Consider the following 17,284-nt stretch of genomic DNA (forward strand, 5'->3'; position numbering starts at 1 on the left):
CAACTGTGTTGCTTGGCTGCGCTGCTCACCCAATAAGGAGTCTGAGAACGACTGGGGGGTGAAGCTTGCATGCCTTGTGCCGATCAAATCGGCAACGTTGCCTGGGGACTCACCTTTGCTCAGCGCTTCCCAGCAGAGAGGGGACGGTTTTCCTTGCTGCATCCCCTTTGCCGGGTTGCTGCGCTGTGGGAACCACCGCTTGAGGCTTCGTTTGGCTGCTGGCTGGGCTTTCTGCCTTTGAATCGGAGGGGCTCAGACGTTGAACATACCTGTGCCCGGAAAATTCCTTATTTTGGCTGCTGATCCCTTATTTTCGAGGCTGCTGGTCCCTTATTTTCAAATCTGTAAGTTGACAGCTATGCCTGTAGCTAACCCAGGTTGCGAGTGAAATTTGGCTGGAGTTTCAGGGTGCCGAGATTAAAAAGTCAAGTAAGGAGCAATATAGTTTTGAGTCCTTACTGTCATCAAGCACATTTCAACGCCTGAAGTACATATCACTCCTTCCTTGTGTACAAAATACAGTGGTACCTTGGGATAAGTACTTAATTTGTTCCGGAGGTCCGTTCTTAATCTGAAATTGTTCTTAACCTGAAGCACCACTTAGCTAAATGGGGCCTCCTGCTGCCGCCGTGCTGCCGGAGCATGATTTCTGTTCTCATCCTGAAGCAAAGTTCTTAACTTGAAGCACTATTTCTGGGTTAGCGGAGTCTGTAACCTGAAGCGTATGTAACCTGAGGTACCACTGTAACAGAACTGACAACGGGCAAAGCAACTGTTTATACACATTTCTGAAGTCCTGGGCCACTCCCACTCCCAACGTGATTGGCTGTCTAAACTTCCAAGCTGCGAATCATGACCCAGAGTTTAAAGGCCAATGGCAGAGGCCCAAATCCTGAAATGTTCTGTGATTGGATATCATGTATCTAATCAGAACATGGGGGGGGGGCTCAGAATCCTTAGTCCAGACTTAAGTTCAGGCAAACACAGACCACTGAATACATAACACAAAATAACTCTTTAAAACGCAGTATTATTTAGTAATTAATTCTGCCTCAAAACTGGTGCACGGCAGGGCTGTATCTGCAATGTAAAAACCCCATGTCCCCTTAGTTAATTTTATTAATTAACAGAGACAGGTGAATGCCAACCATGTCACACCATGACACTGTTCTCTGATCGCCTTGCAGACAACAGAAGGGTTACATTTTAATTATAAAAGCATGGCACCATACAACAGTAAACAAATCCCAGCATAAAAATTCAGCGCCCACCCTCAAAAAAAGCTGCACAAGATCATTAAAAGTACACAGAAGACCTAAATTTCAGCTGATTTCAGAGTTAACCATTTTAAACCCTGGGGGGCGGGAGAAGTGCCTCTTTGCTATTGCAAAAGACTCCAAAGTTCTCAAATTGCTACAGCAAAGGTCGCTTGGCTCCACCTCTAAGGTGTGGCTCCTTTAAGCAACAAGAGAAAAGCGAAGGGAGGAACTAGAGAAAAGAAAGCGAAACTGGACTCTGCAGTCTGTAGCAGCCCCTTTCCTGTCAGCAGAGATGGCGGAGGGTTTTCAGCAAGATCTGACTTGTCCCGTCTGCCTCGACGTGTTTACTGAGCCGGTGCTGCTTCGATGTGGGCACTGCTTCTGCCAGAAATGCATCGCCTCCTCCTGGGACAGGCAATGGGGAGCTCCTAGCTGCCCTGACTGCCGGGCCCCCTGTCCTGACAGACATTTCACACCCAGTCACTTGCTGAGAAACTTGGCCCAAAAGGCAAGAGACGCCCAGGAGCAGGTCCCCGAGAAGAAAGCGCGAGAAGACCCAGAAAATCACGAAGAGACGCCGCCAGGCAGAAGCAGCCCAGGTGCTGATCAGGGGTTGCTCTGCGCAAAACACGGTCGCACTTTGCAGCTCTTCTGCCTCACCGATGAGGACCCCGTTTGTTTGTGCTGTGTGGATTCGCCTGCCCACGCCGGACACAAGTTCAGCTCCTTGAAAGACGCTGCTGAGCAGTACAAGGTGAGCATGCAACAAGAGACTGGGGATCTTTAAGTAAAGTGAGGCAATTGCCCTCCAACAGCTGATTCAGGCGGTGTTGTGAAAGGGAAGGTAACTCCTCCTTATTTGTTGCTGTTGTTGTTAAAGATTTTCTTGGTTTACAAAAGTATGTGCAATGTCTCTCTCGTTTTTCCCAGTAACATTTTTTACAGATCAGTTTCATTTGTTGAGGAGGGACGCGGGTGGCGCTGTGGTCTCTAAACCACAGAGCCTAGGGCTTGCCGATCAGAAGGTCGGTGGTTCAAACCCCCGCGACGGGGTGAGCTCCCGTTGCTCGGTCCCAGCTCCTGCCCACCTAGCAATTCAAAAGCACGTCAAAGTGCAAGTAGATAAATAGGTACCACTCCGGCGGGAAGGTAAATGGCGTTTTCGGGCGCTGCTCTGGTTCACCAGAAGCGGCTTAGTCATGCTGGCCACATGACCTGGAAGCTGTACGCCGGCTCCCTTGGCCAATAAAGCGAGATGAGCGCCGCAACCCCCAAATTGGCCACGACTGGACATAATGGTCAGGGGTCCCTTTACCTTTACCTTCATTTGTTGAAACATTAGGAAGAAAAGGGGGAAAGAGGTGGAGGGGTGAAAGGTGAGTGGGGGTGGGATCGGGTGGGGATGTTTCTATTTTACTTAATATATGTGGGGTTTTGTGTCAGCGTCGCTTGTGCAGGTTCTCTGCTGTTCACTTGTGTTCTTTTGGTGGTGAGAGAGGTTGGGGTTGGCCTAGGTTGTGGTTATTCATTTGTGGGTTGGCTGTGGTGATCTTTGTTTTCATGTGTGAGTAGGGTGGGTGGGTGTTTTGGATCAGGTTAGCCATATTGATTTGTAGGCTGTTAGTGGCTTTTTGTCGTTGTCTTGTTGGGCTGTGTATGTGATAAAAGGGAGCCATACCAGGGTGAAGGCGTCTTCTTCTATTTGTCAGTTTCAGTTTATTGGTTAATTTTTCTAGTAAGGCTGTTTCCCATACTATTCAGTACCATTGGTCCATCCTTACCTGTGACAGGTCTCTCCAGTGTCTGGTTATGATGTTTCTGGCTGCTGAAAGTAGGTGGGTTATGAGTTCTTTGTGGTGTAAATGGGCATCTCATTATTTGTTATTAAATAATAACAAACCCTCCATGTGTCCCTATTTCCCAGGGACAGTCTCGTATTTGCGGAAGCCATCCCGGTTTCCAATTTGATCCCGGAATGTCCCACTTTTCCTTAGAACGTCCCTATTTTCATGGGAGAAATGTTGGAGGGTATGGAGTTATGTGACCCCCCGCCGAGCCCAGGAGATAAGTAGCTGGACAGCCTTTCGAAGACATCTGAAGGCAGCCCTGCATTGTTCCAGAGAAGGGCAATCAACATGTTTAAGGGGATGGAGGAACTTCTCCGTGAGAAATGGTTACAACACTTAGGGCTGTTTAGTTCAGAAAAGAAAAGTTAAGGAGGTGGCATTTTATTTATTTGCAGTATTTATAACCTGCTCTTCATTGAATATCTGCAATCCTGGAATGTAGAACAAAAATAATAAAAGGAAACAGAGAAAAACAACGCTGGGGGACATGGCAGGTTCCCTGACCTGCCTAACTTCACAAACTCTTCTTCCTCCCCTAGCGAAAGCTGGACAAGGTTCTGGGTTGCCTGGAAACCAGAATTAAACAACAAGAGCAACAGGAAGGATGTCAAGAAGAAAACATGCGTTCCTTGAGAGTAAGAGGAAATAATTCCTAGCTGCTGCTGCTGCTGCTGCTGCTTCTTCTTCTTCTTCTTCTTCTTCTTCTTCTTATTCTTATTCTTATTCTTATTCTTATTTATAATCCTTTATTCACTTTATCTTACCCAAGATAATTCCTAGCTGCTTCTTCTTCCTCTTCTACTTCTTATTATTATTATTATTTATATTCTTTTATTCACTTTATCTTGCCCAAGGCAACCTAAAATGACTTAACAACCAAACAGAAAAGCCCACATAGATACATTAAAACCAAGGAAAGAATTCATTAAAAACTCCCCACCCACTTCTAAAAGGCCACAGATAGTTAAAGGCCAAAGGGCCTGGTTATAGACATTATTATTATTATTATTATTTTGCCTGGTGCCTAAAGGTATGCAATGAAGGAGTCAAGCAAGCCTCCCTGGGGAGAGCATTCCACAAAGGGAGAGACACCACAGAAAAGGCCTGTTCTTGTGTCTATAGGCAGGGACATTGCATTTTGGGGACTTAAGATGGTGAGCAGCCACCATGGATGGGAGCTTAGTTTAGCTTCTTTTCAAAAGTGGCACTTTTGAAAAGGGTCCAAACCAGGCTTCCTCAACCTCAGCCCTCCAGATATTTTGGCCTCCAACTCCCATGATCCCCAGCTAGCAGGACCAGTGGTCAGGGATGATGGGAATTCTCATCATCCCTGACCACTGGTCCTGTTAGCTAGGGATCATGGGAGTTGTAGGCCAAAACATCTGGAGGGCCGCAGGTTTGGGATGCCTGCTATAGACCTACTAAATCTTCTCGCCTGGACTGTCTAAAACTGAAAAGTTCATTTTATATCGGGTTTACTTCAAAATGGCAGGCACCATCGCCTGCCACTGAAAAGCAAGGAGACCATTAAATGGGGATGTGGCCAAGTTGGGCTTGTGAGGGGGCCTGGATTAGCAACAACCCCTCATTTTTACAAGGTATATTTCGATTCATTTGTTTCTTCTCACTGAACGGCTAACTGGGTTCTCACTTCCTCCACCACAAAAACCTCCCAGTGGAACTTCTTTCCATTGCAGAACTCAGCTGATTCCCTTCGCAAGACCATTGAGGACGACTTTGCTGAGCTGCAGCGATTCCTGAGCCAGAGGAAAGATGCAGTACTGGCCCAGCTAGATGAGGATGAAAACGCTGCGCACGTGAACATGGTGGTGTATCTCTGGGACATCCGGGAGGGCCTGTCTGCAGCCAGAGAGATGATGAGCCAGGGAAAGGCCAAAATGGAGCAGACAGATTCAGCTGCCTTCCTCCTGGTGAGGCCAAAACCTTGGCACCTCTTTAGTGTAACCATTGCAGAGGGTTTCCCAGAAAATTTTGGACTGGACAATTGTTGGTTTCCACTTGAAATTTATTTTGATGTTTCAGCAAAGTGATCTAAATTGCTGCGTTTTCTTTGCTAAAAGCTTTTGATGCTGCCTTCGTTGTTAGTAACAAACTTTTGTTGTTGTTTAGTCGTGTCCAACTCTTTGTGACCCCATGGGCCAGAGCAGGCCAGGCACTCCTGTCTTCCACTGCCTCCCACAGTTTGGTCAAACTCATGTTAGTATACAACATTGTTGTTGTTTAGTCGTTTAGTCGTGTCCGACTCTTCGTGACCCCATGGACCAGAGAACGCCAGGCACCTCTGTCCTCCACTGCCTCCCGCAGTTTGCTCAAACTCATGCTGGTAACCTCAAAAACACTATCCAACCATCTCTGCCGTCCCCTTCTCCTTGTGCCCTCCATCTTTCCCAACATCAGGGTCTTCTCCAGGGAGTCTTCTCTTCTCATGAGGTGGCCAAAGTACTGGAGCCTCAGCTTCACAATCTGTCCTTCCAGTGAGCACTCAGGGTTGATTTCCTTCAGTATGGAGAGGTTTGATCTTCTTGCAGTCCATGGGACTCTCAAGAGTCTCCTCCAGCACCGTAATTCAAAAGCATCAATTCTTCGGCGATCAGCCTTCTTTATGGTCCAGCTCTCACTTCCATACATCACTACTGGGAAAACCATAGCTTTAACTATACGAACCTTTGTTGGCAAGGTGATGTCTCTACTTCTCAAGATGCTGTCTAGGCCTGTCATTGCCCTTCTCCCAAGAAGCAGGCGTCTTTTAATTTCGTGGCTGCTGTCACCATCTGCAGTGATCATTGAGCCCAAGAAAGTAAAATCTCTCACTACCTCCATTTCTTCCCCTTCTATTTGCCAGGAGGTGATGGGACCAGTGGCCAGCCCACTCCTTTGTCAGTACTCCAATACAGCCTTGTCGTACTCCTTTCCCAATTTTGAACCAATCAGTTGTTCCATATCCAGTTCTAACTGTAGCTTCTTGTCCCACATAGAGATTTCTCAGGAGACAGATGAGGTGATCTGGCACTCCCATTTCTTTAAGAACTTGCCATAGTTTGCCGTGGTCGACACAGTCAAAAGCTTTTGCATAGTCAATGAAGCAGAAGTAGATGTCTTTCTGGAACTCTCTAGCTTTCTCCATAATCCAGCGCATGTTTGCAATTTGGTCTCTGGTTCCTCTGCCTCTTCTAAATCCAGCTTGCACTTCTGGGAGTTCTCGGTCCACATACTGCTTGAGCCTTCCTTGTAGAATTTTAAGCATAACCTTGCTAGCGTGTGAAATGAGTGCAATTGTGCGGTAGTTGGAGCATTCTTTGGCACTGCCCTTCTTTGGGATTGGGATGTAGACTGATCTTCTCCAATCCTCTGGCCACTGCTGAGTTTTCCAAACTTGCTGGCATATTGAGTGTAGCACCTTAACAGCATCATCTTTTAAAATTTTAAATAGTTCAGCTGGAATGCCATCACTTCCACTGGCCTTGTTATTTGCAGTGCTTTCTAAGGCCCATTTGACTTCACTTTCCAGGATGTCTGGCTCAAGGTCAGCAACCACACTACCTGGGGTATACGAGACATCCATTTCTTTCTGGTATAATTCCTCTGTGTATTCTTGCCACCTCTTCTTGATGTCTTCTGCTTCTGTTAGGTCCTTTCCACTTTTGTCCTTTATTGTGGAAATCTTTGTACGAAATGTTCCTTTCATATCTCCAATTTTCTTGAACAGATCTCTGGTTCTTCCCATTCTATTGCTTTCCTCTATTTCTTTGCATTGCTCGTTTAAGAAGGTCTTCTTGTCTCTCCTTGCTATTATTTGGAAATCTGCATTCAATTTCCTGTATCTTTCACCATCTCCCTCGCATTTTGCTTGCCTTCTCTCCCCCGCTATTTGTAAGGCCTCATTGGACAGCCACTTTGCTTTCTTGCATTTCCTTTTCATTGGGATGGTTTTCGTTGCTGCCTCCTGTATAATGTTACGAGCCTCCATCCATAGTTCTTCAGGCATTCTGTCCACCAAATCTAAATCCTTAAACCTGTTCCTCACTTCCACTGTGTATTCATAAGGGATTTGACTTAGATTGTATCTTACCGGCCCAGTGGTTTTTCCTACTTTCTTCAGTTTAAGCTTGAATTTTGCTATAAGAAGCTGATGATCTGAGCCACAGTCAGCTCCAGGTCTTGTTTTTGCTGACTGTATAGAGCTTCTCCATCTTTGGCTGCAGAGAATATAATCAATCTGATTTCGATGCTGCCCATCTGGTGATGTCCATGTGTAGAGTCGTCTCTTGTGTTGCTGGAAAAGCGTGTTTGTGATGACCAGCTTGTTCTCTTGACAGAACTCTATTAGCCTTTGCCCTGCTTCGTTTTGATCTCCAAGGCCAAACTTGCCAGTTGTTCCTTTTATCTCTTGACTCCCTACTTTAGCATTCCAATCCCCTATAATGAGAAGAACATCCTTCTTTGGTGTCACTTCTATAAGGTCTTGTAAGTCTTCATAGAATTGGTCAATTTCAGTTTCTTCAGCACAAGTAGTTGGTGCATAAACTTGGATTACTGTGATGTTAAAAGGTCTGCCTTGGATTCGTATCGAGATCATTCTATTATTTTTGAGATTGCATCCCAGTACAGCTTTCACCACTCTTTTGTTGACTATGAGGGCCACTCCATTTCTTTTATGGGTTTCTTGCCCACAGTAGTAGATATGATGGTCATCCGAACTGAATTCACCCATTCCCGTCCATTTTAGTTCACTGATGCCCAGGATGTCAATATTTATTCTTGCCATCTCATTTTTGACCACCTCCAACTTACCCAGGTTCATGGTTCTTACATTCCAGGTTCCTATGCAATATTTTTCTTTACAGCATTGGACTTTCCTTTCGCTTCCAGGCATATCCGCAACTGAGCGTCCTTTCGGCTTTGGCCCAGCCGCTTCATCAGCTCTGGATCTACTTGTACTTGCCCTCCGCTCTTCCCCAGTAGCATGTTGGACGCCTTCCGACCTGAGGGGCTCATCTTCCAGCGTCATATCTTTTATATGCCTGTTGTCTTTGTCCATGGAGTTTTCTTGGCAGGGATACTGGAGTGGCTTGCCGGTTCCTCCTCCAGGTGGATCACGTTTGGTCAAAACTCTCCACTATGACCTGTTCATCTTGGGTGCCCTGCTCGGCATAGTTCATAGCTTCTCTGAGTTCTTCAAGCCCCTTCGCCACGGCAAGGCAGTGATCCATGAAGGGGAGTATACAACATACAAACATCTAAATAACAGCCTTTGCTACACCTTTCAGTATAAGGATTGTTAGGCCTTCCTGCGTTCTCAGAGTCAACTGTCAAGGCACCCACACTAACAATGCTCTCCTCCACCCACCCACCCACCCACCCACCCACCCGTCTTCCAGATTTCCCTTATCCATGCCCTCCACTGTAGGGCAGAGAGTCATCATGGAATGAGACTACCTGAAGGAGCGTCTCCACCCCCATTGTTCAGCCCAGACACTGAGGTCCAGCTCTGAGGGCCTTCTGGTGGATCCCTCACTGCGAGAAATGACGTTACAGGGAACCAAGCAGAGGGCCTTCTCGGTAGTGGTACCCACCCTGTGGAATGCCCTCCCATCAGATGTCAAGGAAATAAACTCATGTTGGTAGCTTCAAGAACACTGTCCAACCATCTCCTCCTCTGTCGTCCCCTTCTCCTTGTGCCCTCCAACTTTCCCAACATCAGGGTCTTTTCTAGGGAGTCTTCTCTTCTCATGAGGTGGCCAGAGTACTGGAGCCTCAGGTTCAGGATCTGTCCTTCCAGTGAGCACTCAGGGCTGATTTCCTTCAGAAGGGAGAGGTTTGATCTTCTTGCAGTCCATGGGACTCTCAAGAGTCTCCTCCAGCACCATAATTCAAAAGCATCATTCTTCGGCGATCAACCTTCTTTATGGTCCAGCTCTCACTTCCATACGTCACTATTGGGAAAACCATAGCTGTAACTATACGGACCTTTGTTGGCAAGGTGATGTCTCTGCTTTTACAAAATGGCAAATTTTCCACAGAAAAATAACATGCTAGAAGGTGGGCTGCCCCACATCACTATCTATAACCAATCACACAGAATAGGTTAAGTATTCAGAATGGGAAGAGGGCCAAGACTCTTCGGAGCAAGGACTGGCATTTAGGTAGGTGGAGTCAACGCAGGAGGGGTGATGCCCCTTGTGGCCCCTTCCAACTATACAGGTCTATGATTCTAGGACCCCAAAAGCCAGTGTGGGAACAATTAACCCTATAAAACTTGCAGCCAAGCTAGCTCCTCAGTGTGAGCAACTTGTGTGACTTGGTACCAGGCCAAAACCCAATTTCCAGCCCTGTCCCCTTCATACATATTGCTAGTGCTGCAGGAGCTGCTTCTCTGGAGCAGCATGAGCTTGAGTTGCTGCTGCTTCTTCTTTGATGATCACTCCTAGCCAAGTAAGATTGTCTTCCATGAACACGGTTTTAACAATGAGTCCGCAAGTGACTGTGGAGGCCAATTCTGGATCCGCATGTCCTTCCACAGTGGGGACATTGGTTTCTGGATGGGCATTGATAATGGTGAGGGTTTGCCAAGCGTGCCTTCCTCTTAGCCCATTTCTCCCTTTTGCCCTGAGTTCGAGCGTCTTCGAAATCCACAACACCTTGGGTAAAGGGCTGATCTCCAATTGGAGCGCTCGCAGGCCAGTGCTCCCCAGTTGTTGGTGTTTATATTTGAGTTGCACTAGTATGCCAGGAGCCCTCCACCTAGGTGTTGGTCTACCCAGGTGAAATATTAATCGCTAGATGAGGAAATCTTACCATTGGCTCTACCCTCATCATTCTTGTCCATGGGATTCCACAATATCCTATGATTGTGTGTGAAGCTGACTTGGAGAAAAACAGTTTCCATGTCAATCTAATCTCCTCTGTGAGGGGGAAGTTGTCTCTCTGAGTCTTATCAAATCAGGTAGGAATATTGGAAAGGCTTGAGTGCCTTCAGTCTTTGGGAAGGCAAGGGGTATGGTTGGTTAGGGTTGTGGGCTGAAAGGAGCCCCACACTCCCAGGCCCCCTAGGAAAGAAGAATTAACAGACAGGATAGCCAGCACTCCATGATTCAATGGGAGGACAGAGGGACAGAGGGCTTTGAGGAAGGCAAGATTAGGGTGGATGACGGGGTGTATCAGGATTCTGTTATTTTCCAGGATACGAAAGGAGAGATTCAAGCTTCCTAACCATCTCACCTTCTTTCTCCCTTCCCAGGGTGTCCAGGAGCTCCTGAAGAAGTGAGTATGGTGTCTTTCCGCTAGTTTCATATGTGAGAGCGGGTGGCCACTTGCTGTAACTGGTATTCTGCTTCTCTTCCCACTAGGCTCCCTGCTGAAAAGGAGGCTGAGGGAGTAGGAAACCAGGTTGACCGCTCTGTTGTTTGCAATGAACTCTGCCTGGGCAAGTTCAAGGGTCCACTGCAATACCTAGCATGGAACGAGATGAGGTCCATCGTCAGAACAGGTAACTGAAAGGAGGTTCAGGAATGACTGAGAGTAATGTCAGATCAGACGAAAGAAAACCATTCTTTGTACCACATGTGATTAACACATGGAATTCTATGGCTGAAGATGTGGCAATGGTTGCTTGCAAAGAGAATTAGACAGATTTGTGGTACATCTGTTTACTTGCCATGGCAAGAGGAACAAAATGTTGTATTGTGGTGTGCTGCTGTTCAGAGTCCCAGACACTCAGTTCCAGGCAGAGGGCCTTCTTGGTAGTGGTGCCCACCCTATGGAACACCCTCCCATCAGATGTCCGGAATATTAGCCTTAGGCTATGCTTTAAAATTCACTGCCCTGTGATATCACATATGAGTTTATACTACTGATTAAGCCCAGGATGGCGAAACAAGGCTAATATTCCGGAAATCCTTGTCTTAGACTCTGTGAAAGGATTCTGTGGAACTGCGACAACCTTTTGTGTGGATTGTTGGACTCTCTGAACAGACAAGTGGAATAGACACTTGCACATATATGGACCTTATGCATTAACTGATTAGATATTGAACTGATCCACTGGGTCTTCTACTTTTTTCGTTGAACTTTATGAGCTACTTCTGTTGAAATGTACAATTCAATACAATGAATAGTATATATTATTTTTTCAAAAGTAAAGCCAGTTACGTCTTGTGTGTTTATTGAATATGTTTCACATAACCAGAGGTTTGTTGCTGTTTTGCTTACGTGCCTGGAGGCAGAGCTTGCATTCTGCAAGGATTCAGCAGAGGGATGACATTGTAAGGTACAGCTGTGTTTACAAGCGGCAACCATTCATGTATAATGTGGGGAAAGGCGCTTTGACACTGAGAAGCACCATCCCTAGAGGGCCAAGGCTGTTCCTATCAGCACATCTCCACTCTGGCTTTTGTTTCTTGATTATGTTTATTTGTGTTTGGAACTGGCTTCTATATAGGAAGAGAAGATACTTTGCCATTTCTTGAAAAGCTTCCGTCTAAGCAGGGATCACACACTTTGCTTCACTGTATTTGCAGACTATTCACCAACATGAGGACTAGGAGCTTGCATTTTAACATGTTAAACACCAGATTTCATTTCATTTCACTTTTAATTTGTATTTCTATAGTACAATATGCAAGGCGGCTTACGAGCTGAAGAAAACAACAAAGACCGCACACCTTATAACAATCTGATCCAATACAATGGCTCTCATCTTATGTTTTTAATGTAAGATGAGAGCCAGAGAAAGTCCCCCACATCCACTTGTTTCTTTCTTTCTTTTTTTAAGTAATATTTATTAAGGGTTACAAAAAAACAAAAGTAAAAACACCATATTAAACAAAAGCAAAACAACACATCACAATAAGTAAAAGAAAAAAGAAAAGAAAAACAGAAAAATACAAACAATTAAAAAACACAGCAAATCTTCCCATAACTTATCTTTCATTTGCTTGTTTCCTTGACCTCCTCACACCTCCCTTTTTTGTATTCTAGTTTGGTTAGCTATTTCAGCAAATCCTTTCCATCTTTTCCAATTTTTGTCCTGTAATTTATCTTAATATTAATATAACTTTACTTTCCCTCTTTTCACCAATTAACAGTCTGTTTTTTTTCTAAACCTTTATAACATTTCTGCTAAAGCCACATAACTTCATTCCAACATCCTTCTAACATTCATTAATTTTACAATGTTTCTGTAGATAGTCTTCAAATTTCTTCCAATCTTCCTCCACCGACTCTTCTCCCTGGTCTCGGATTCTGCGAGTCATTTCCGCCACCACTTGTTTCTTTCCCTTTTGGTAACCTAGGATGGAGCTAAGGTAGGATGCCCCAATTTTATTTAACTTGTTCTTTTCCTTTGCTTATCAGAAGTAGAACCAATCACCCTGGACTGCGGCACTGCTCAACCCGAATACACTTTCTTACTGCAAAACTATCGTACGCCGTTTGGACTGTTTAAGAATCCCTTGAACTATCCAGCAATATTTCAGGACTCTCCCGTTGTGCTGGGGAAAGAGGGGTTCCATTCAGGAAGACACTACTGGGAGGTTGAGGTGCAAAACAAGGGAGACTGGTTGATTGGCGTGGCCTTGGAGTCCATCCCAAGGCAAAAAGGCAAGGATCCCACTTCTCTGACGGACAAGATCTGGTGTCTGGAGCCAACAGAGGAGGATAGCGAGCCTCAAAATGGATCGTCGTGGTGGAAGGTCGGCGTGTACCTGGACTATGAAGGAGGCCAAGTTTCTTTCTATGATGTAGCAGCCGGGTCTCACCTCTGCACACACACAGCCCGTTTCAGCGAAAAAGTCTACCCTTTCTTCCAACCTACACCAGCTGCTTTCAGGCAAAAACGCACCATAAGCTTGAAATCTTGTCACAGTTAGGACATTAAAGCAATTCTTAAGAGGGTATTATTATAAAAAGAAAAGGTAGGTGTGTTTGCCCATTAGATAAAAGTCCAAAGTCCATACTAAGGCAGTGCTTTTGTCAGGCCAGCCAAGATGCAAACTCCATGACTTCATCATCAGCCAACTTCTCTCCCACCTCGCCTTATTTGCTATCAAAGCTGAAGAAGAGCTCTGAGTAACTTGAAGGCTCGCTCACTATTTCGTGACGTTTTGGCTGACCTATAAAAGACATTGCCCTAATGTGGATTTTGGAATGTTCTTAAGTGTGCCACAATTCTCCAAGCGTTTGAGAAGTGTGTGCCCCTGGGAAACGGGAAGGGAATGTGGCTCTCAACATTAGACTTTTCCCCAAAACGCCCCTGCCATGAAGGCAAACGATTACCATCCCCTTCCTTATCGCAGGTGAGGAGCTGTAACTTGCTCCATTCACTCAGTAAATTCATGACACAGGGACTTTCAGGTTCTCAGCTCAATTTCTTAACTGGGCATAACGTAAGAGTTCTACTAGATTAGCAATCTGATAGATCACTTTAAAAAAAAAGCCAAGTAGCGGGCAGGAGATATGTATGTGCGCAACACAGGCAGGGATCCTGGGAGGAAGGTAAATAAGGCCAAATGTCATTTGCACTGAAAGAAAAGGTTTCCACTGGGTGCGATGGGAGCTCTAGCTTTTCTTCCAGACCAACAAACAGCAGGCATGGAGGACCCGATCCAGAATGAGGCAAAGGAGCGAAAAGCCCTTCTAATTCCCACAACCACCAGGGATCTATGATCTGGGTTAGGGCCTGCTATTTACTTTTTTAAAAAAGCCCTTCATACAATTGGTAACTGTCTGAAGCAGGCAAAGCCAACACAGCATATTTGCCAGACTACAACTCCCATCATCCCCGACCACGCTAGCTAGCTGGGGTTGATGGGAGCTGGGAGTCCAGTTGTCTCTGGAGGGCACAACAAGGGCAAAACTAGCTCTTGTATGGTCTGCCCTTTAGGCACATTTGCTTACATTCTTTTCGTACTAGCGAAGTGTGTCAAAGATGGCCTTATAACCACGAGGGGTGGCTCTTACTTAAAGGTAAAGGTACCCCTGCCTGTACGGGCCAGTCTTGCCACACTCTGGGGTTGTGCGCCCATCTCACTCAAGAGGCCAGGGGCCAGCGCTGTCCGGAGACACTTCCGGGTCACGTGGCCAGCGTGACATCGCTGCTCTGGCGAGCCAGAGCCGCACACGGAAACGCCGTTTACCTTCCCGCTGGTAAGCGGTCCCTATTTATCTACTTGCACCCGGAGGTGCTTTCGAACTGCTAGGTTGGCAGGCGCTGGGACCGAGCAGCGGGAGCGCACCCCGCCGCAGGGATTCGAACCGCCGACCTTTCGATCGGCAAGTCCTAGGCGCTGAGGCTTTAACCCACAGCGCCACCTGCGTCCCGGCTCTTACTTACTACATCCAAAAAGTATCAAAGAAAGACAGTTCAAGACGGTTTGAAAGCACATTAACTTGTGTTTGTATTCTGATTGGATTTGTTATCAATTGGGATGTTTTTAACTGAAAATTAATAAAAATTATTTACAGTGGTACCTCAGGTTAAGTCTTAACCTGAAATTGTTCTTAACCTGAAGCACCACTTTAGCTAATGGGGCCTCCTGCTGCCGCCATGCCGCCGCACGATTTCTGTTCTCACCCTGAAGCAAAGTTCTTTTTTTAAAAAGTTTTTTTATTCAAAATTAAAACAAGAAATATTATCCAAAAACATATCATCCTTGTTTTCCCCCCATTTTTCCTGCCCCCCCCTCCGGCTAAACCCACCCACACCCACACCCCGACTTCCCTCAGATCCAGTCTTTGGTTTCTCTGAGACTGCTGTTTTCTGCAGTTACAAAGTTGTGTAGATCCTCAAACTATTTAGCTGATTATTATCAATAAAAAGTTCTTAAGCAAAGTTCTTAACCCGAGGTACTATTTCTGGGTTAGTGGAGTCTGTAACCTGAAGCGAATGTAACCTGAGGTACCACTGTATAATAAAAAAACCTGAACCTGCCGAGGCAGAACTGCAGAAAGCCCTGCATGAAAACAGTTTGGCTTCCATATGCAGTTTGGTATAAATAATAAATTAATAAAAATATTATTATTACTCCATATATTCCCCCCCCCTTGGCACAGCCACAGGAAATATACACACCCTCCCTTTCTCGCAGGTACACAATTCCAAAAGAACCAGGTTACTTTTTATATCCATTTTATTGACAGTGGTAAAAAAACAAAACACAAAAGAGTTATTTACAAGTTTAAGGCAACGTCGCTTTGTAACGGGCTGCGCTTCGGTCTCAACGCCGTCTCTTGGCTCTGCTGGGCAAGGATGGGGTTGCTGGCGCCGCAGCCGCCCTCTTCCTCCTCGTCCTGGTCGGGGGAGCGGCAATGGAGGGGGCGCTCATCCCGTTCAGCCGATGGGTGTCCACATCCAGCTTCTGCTGCAATATACCGGTCAGGATGAACTCTGTGTTGGCAATGGGGAGCCTGGCGTCCAGAGCCGCTTTGCAGCGGGGCAGGTCTTCGGGACAGGAAATCACAACGCACTTGTCCTTAAGCAAATAAATAAAAAAGGTTGAGAGTCAAGTCTTGCTCTCAGATAAAGAAGGAACATTTTATCATATATGGTGGGATTGTAAGAAAATAAAGAACTTTTGGGAAATGATATATGATGAGATGAAAAAGATGTTGCAATATACATTTTCTAAAAAAACCCAGAAGCATTTCTACTTGGTATTATAGGTCAGGATATTAATAGGCAAGATGTTAAATTGTTTTTATATGCAACAACAGTGGCAAGAGTATTGTTAGCCCAGAAATGGAACCAAGAAGAATCTCCGACGAAAGAAAAATGGCAGACGAAAATAATGGACTATGCAGAATTGGACAAAAGGACAGGAAGGATTCAAAACTTGCGGGAACAGAGATTTACAGAAGATTGGAAGAAGTATATTAACTATTTGAAGAGCAATTGTAATCAACAAAATACGCTAGTAGGACTATAAGAAGTTTTGTAGGGAGAAATATATGAAGTGCTAGAAAGTAGATAAAGAATAGATATTGGTTATGAGTTTTAAATGTAACGGAAAATAAGAAATGTATACTGAGAGATTAGATTGGAAATTTTCAGACTCGACTGATGGAAGTCAAAATATTGAATAAGATGTAAAAATATGTTTAATTACTGTTGAAAATGGTATGTTTAAAAAACTAATAAAAATGTATATTAAAAAAGTCAGGTCTCGCTCTCAGGTATTCCTTTTGCCTCAGTGTTTCTGCCAGCACCGCACGGGATGCCATGTAAACACGCACGGTTCACCTTGTAGGCTCGAGGCATTCTAGGTAAGAACTTCCCACCGCCGCACTGCACGATGTTCCTCATGTCCTCCAGCTCCAGGTTGACGTTAGGCGTAACGTGGATTTCGTAGCCCTGGAAGGAAAAGAGACAGGTCTGTGGTGTGTCAAAGGAGCATGGGAATCTGAAGCTTAGTGATGAAGGGTTGAGCCAGAATTGGATTACGCCTGCGACTCAAGATGGAAGCTTACACCATAGAAATGATATATAATGAATTGAAAAAGATCTTTTAAGTAACGTTTGTAAAAAAAACAAAAAAACCCCAGAAGCTTTTCTTTTGGGAATTATAGGGACAGAAGTACCTAAATTGTAAATGATGTTGGATTGAAAATAAGTGGCATTAGCAACAAAGTTAATAAGAATATGCAAAAATGAATTGATAATGGATGAAAATATAGAGTTAAAAAATGTTAAGACATAGAGTTAAGATAAATGAAAGAGGGTAAGGATTTGCTGATTTGATTATATAAATGGGAATACAAAAAGGGGAGGTGTGAGGAGGTCAAAGAAACAAGCAAAGGAGTTTAAAGTTACAAAAAACAGTTTTGTTTTTAAATTTTTTCTTACTTTTTGTTTTGTCTTTTGTATGTTATATTTTTTATTTTTATTTTTTCTTTCATGTATTTTGTATTCATGCTTTTGTAAAACTTTAATAAATATCTCTTTTAAAAAAAGTACCTAAATTGTATAGAAATTTATTTATGTATGCTACAACAGCAGCAAGAATGTTGTTGTTGTTTAGTCATTTAGTCACGTCCGACTTCGTGACCCCATGGACCAGAGGACGCCAGGCACTCCTGTCTTCCACTGTCTCACGCAGTTTGGTCAAACTCATGTTGGTAGCTTCGAGAACACTGTCCAACCATCTCGTCCTCTGTCGTCCCCTT

The 17,284-nt window shown here is 44.9% G+C and overlaps 1 protein-coding gene and 1 long non-coding RNA gene across 2 annotated transcripts; one reads left to right on the forward strand and one right to left on the reverse strand.

Annotated features, from left to right (window-relative positions):
* The first annotated feature begins 354 nt into the window (after window positions 1–354).
* Window positions 355–12,996, forward strand: LOC310837671 (nuclear factor 7, brain-like). The gene is made up of 6 exons (XM_083724633.1): window positions 355–2,013; window positions 3,646–3,741; window positions 4,804–5,037; window positions 10,365–10,387; window positions 10,474–10,613; window positions 12,479–12,996. The coding sequence occupies exons 1-6, from the start codon at window positions 1,552–1,554 to the stop codon at window positions 12,991–12,993; spliced, it is 1,470 nt and encodes a 489-aa protein (XP_083580759.1). The 5' UTR covers window positions 355–1,551; the 3' UTR covers window positions 12,994–12,996.
* Window positions 12,997–15,234: 2,238 nt separating this feature from the next.
* Window positions 15,235–17,027, reverse strand: LOC310835484. The gene is made up of 2 exons (XR_014559678.1): window positions 16,362–17,027; window positions 15,235–15,594 (listed from the first exon to the last, which is right to left on the reverse strand). It is a non-coding gene; the product is annotated as an uncharacterized lncRNA (long non-coding RNA).
* Between the last annotated feature and the right edge of the window lie 257 nt (window positions 17,028–17,284).

The sequence above is a fragment of the Podarcis gaigeae genome (assembly GCF_964106915.1).
Source record: "Podarcis gaigeae genome assembly, chromosome: 2".
In the NCBI taxonomy this organism is placed as follows: Eukaryota; Metazoa; Chordata; class Lepidosauria; order Squamata; family Lacertidae; genus Podarcis; species Podarcis gaigeae.

Coding starts and splice junctions, on each gene's coding strand:
- LOC310837671 (XM_083724633.1), top strand. CDS start 1,552: ATGGCGGAGGGTTTTCAGCAAGATCTGACTTGTCCCGTCTGCCTCGAC. Junction 3,742..4,803: donor AAAACATGCGTTCCTTGAGA/GTAAGAGGAAAT, acceptor TTTCCATTGCAG/AACTCAGCTGATTCCCTTCG. Junction 10,388..10,473: donor GTCCAGGAGCTCCTGAAGAA/GTGAGTATGGTG, acceptor TCTTCCCACTAG/GCTCCCTGCTGAAAAGGAGG.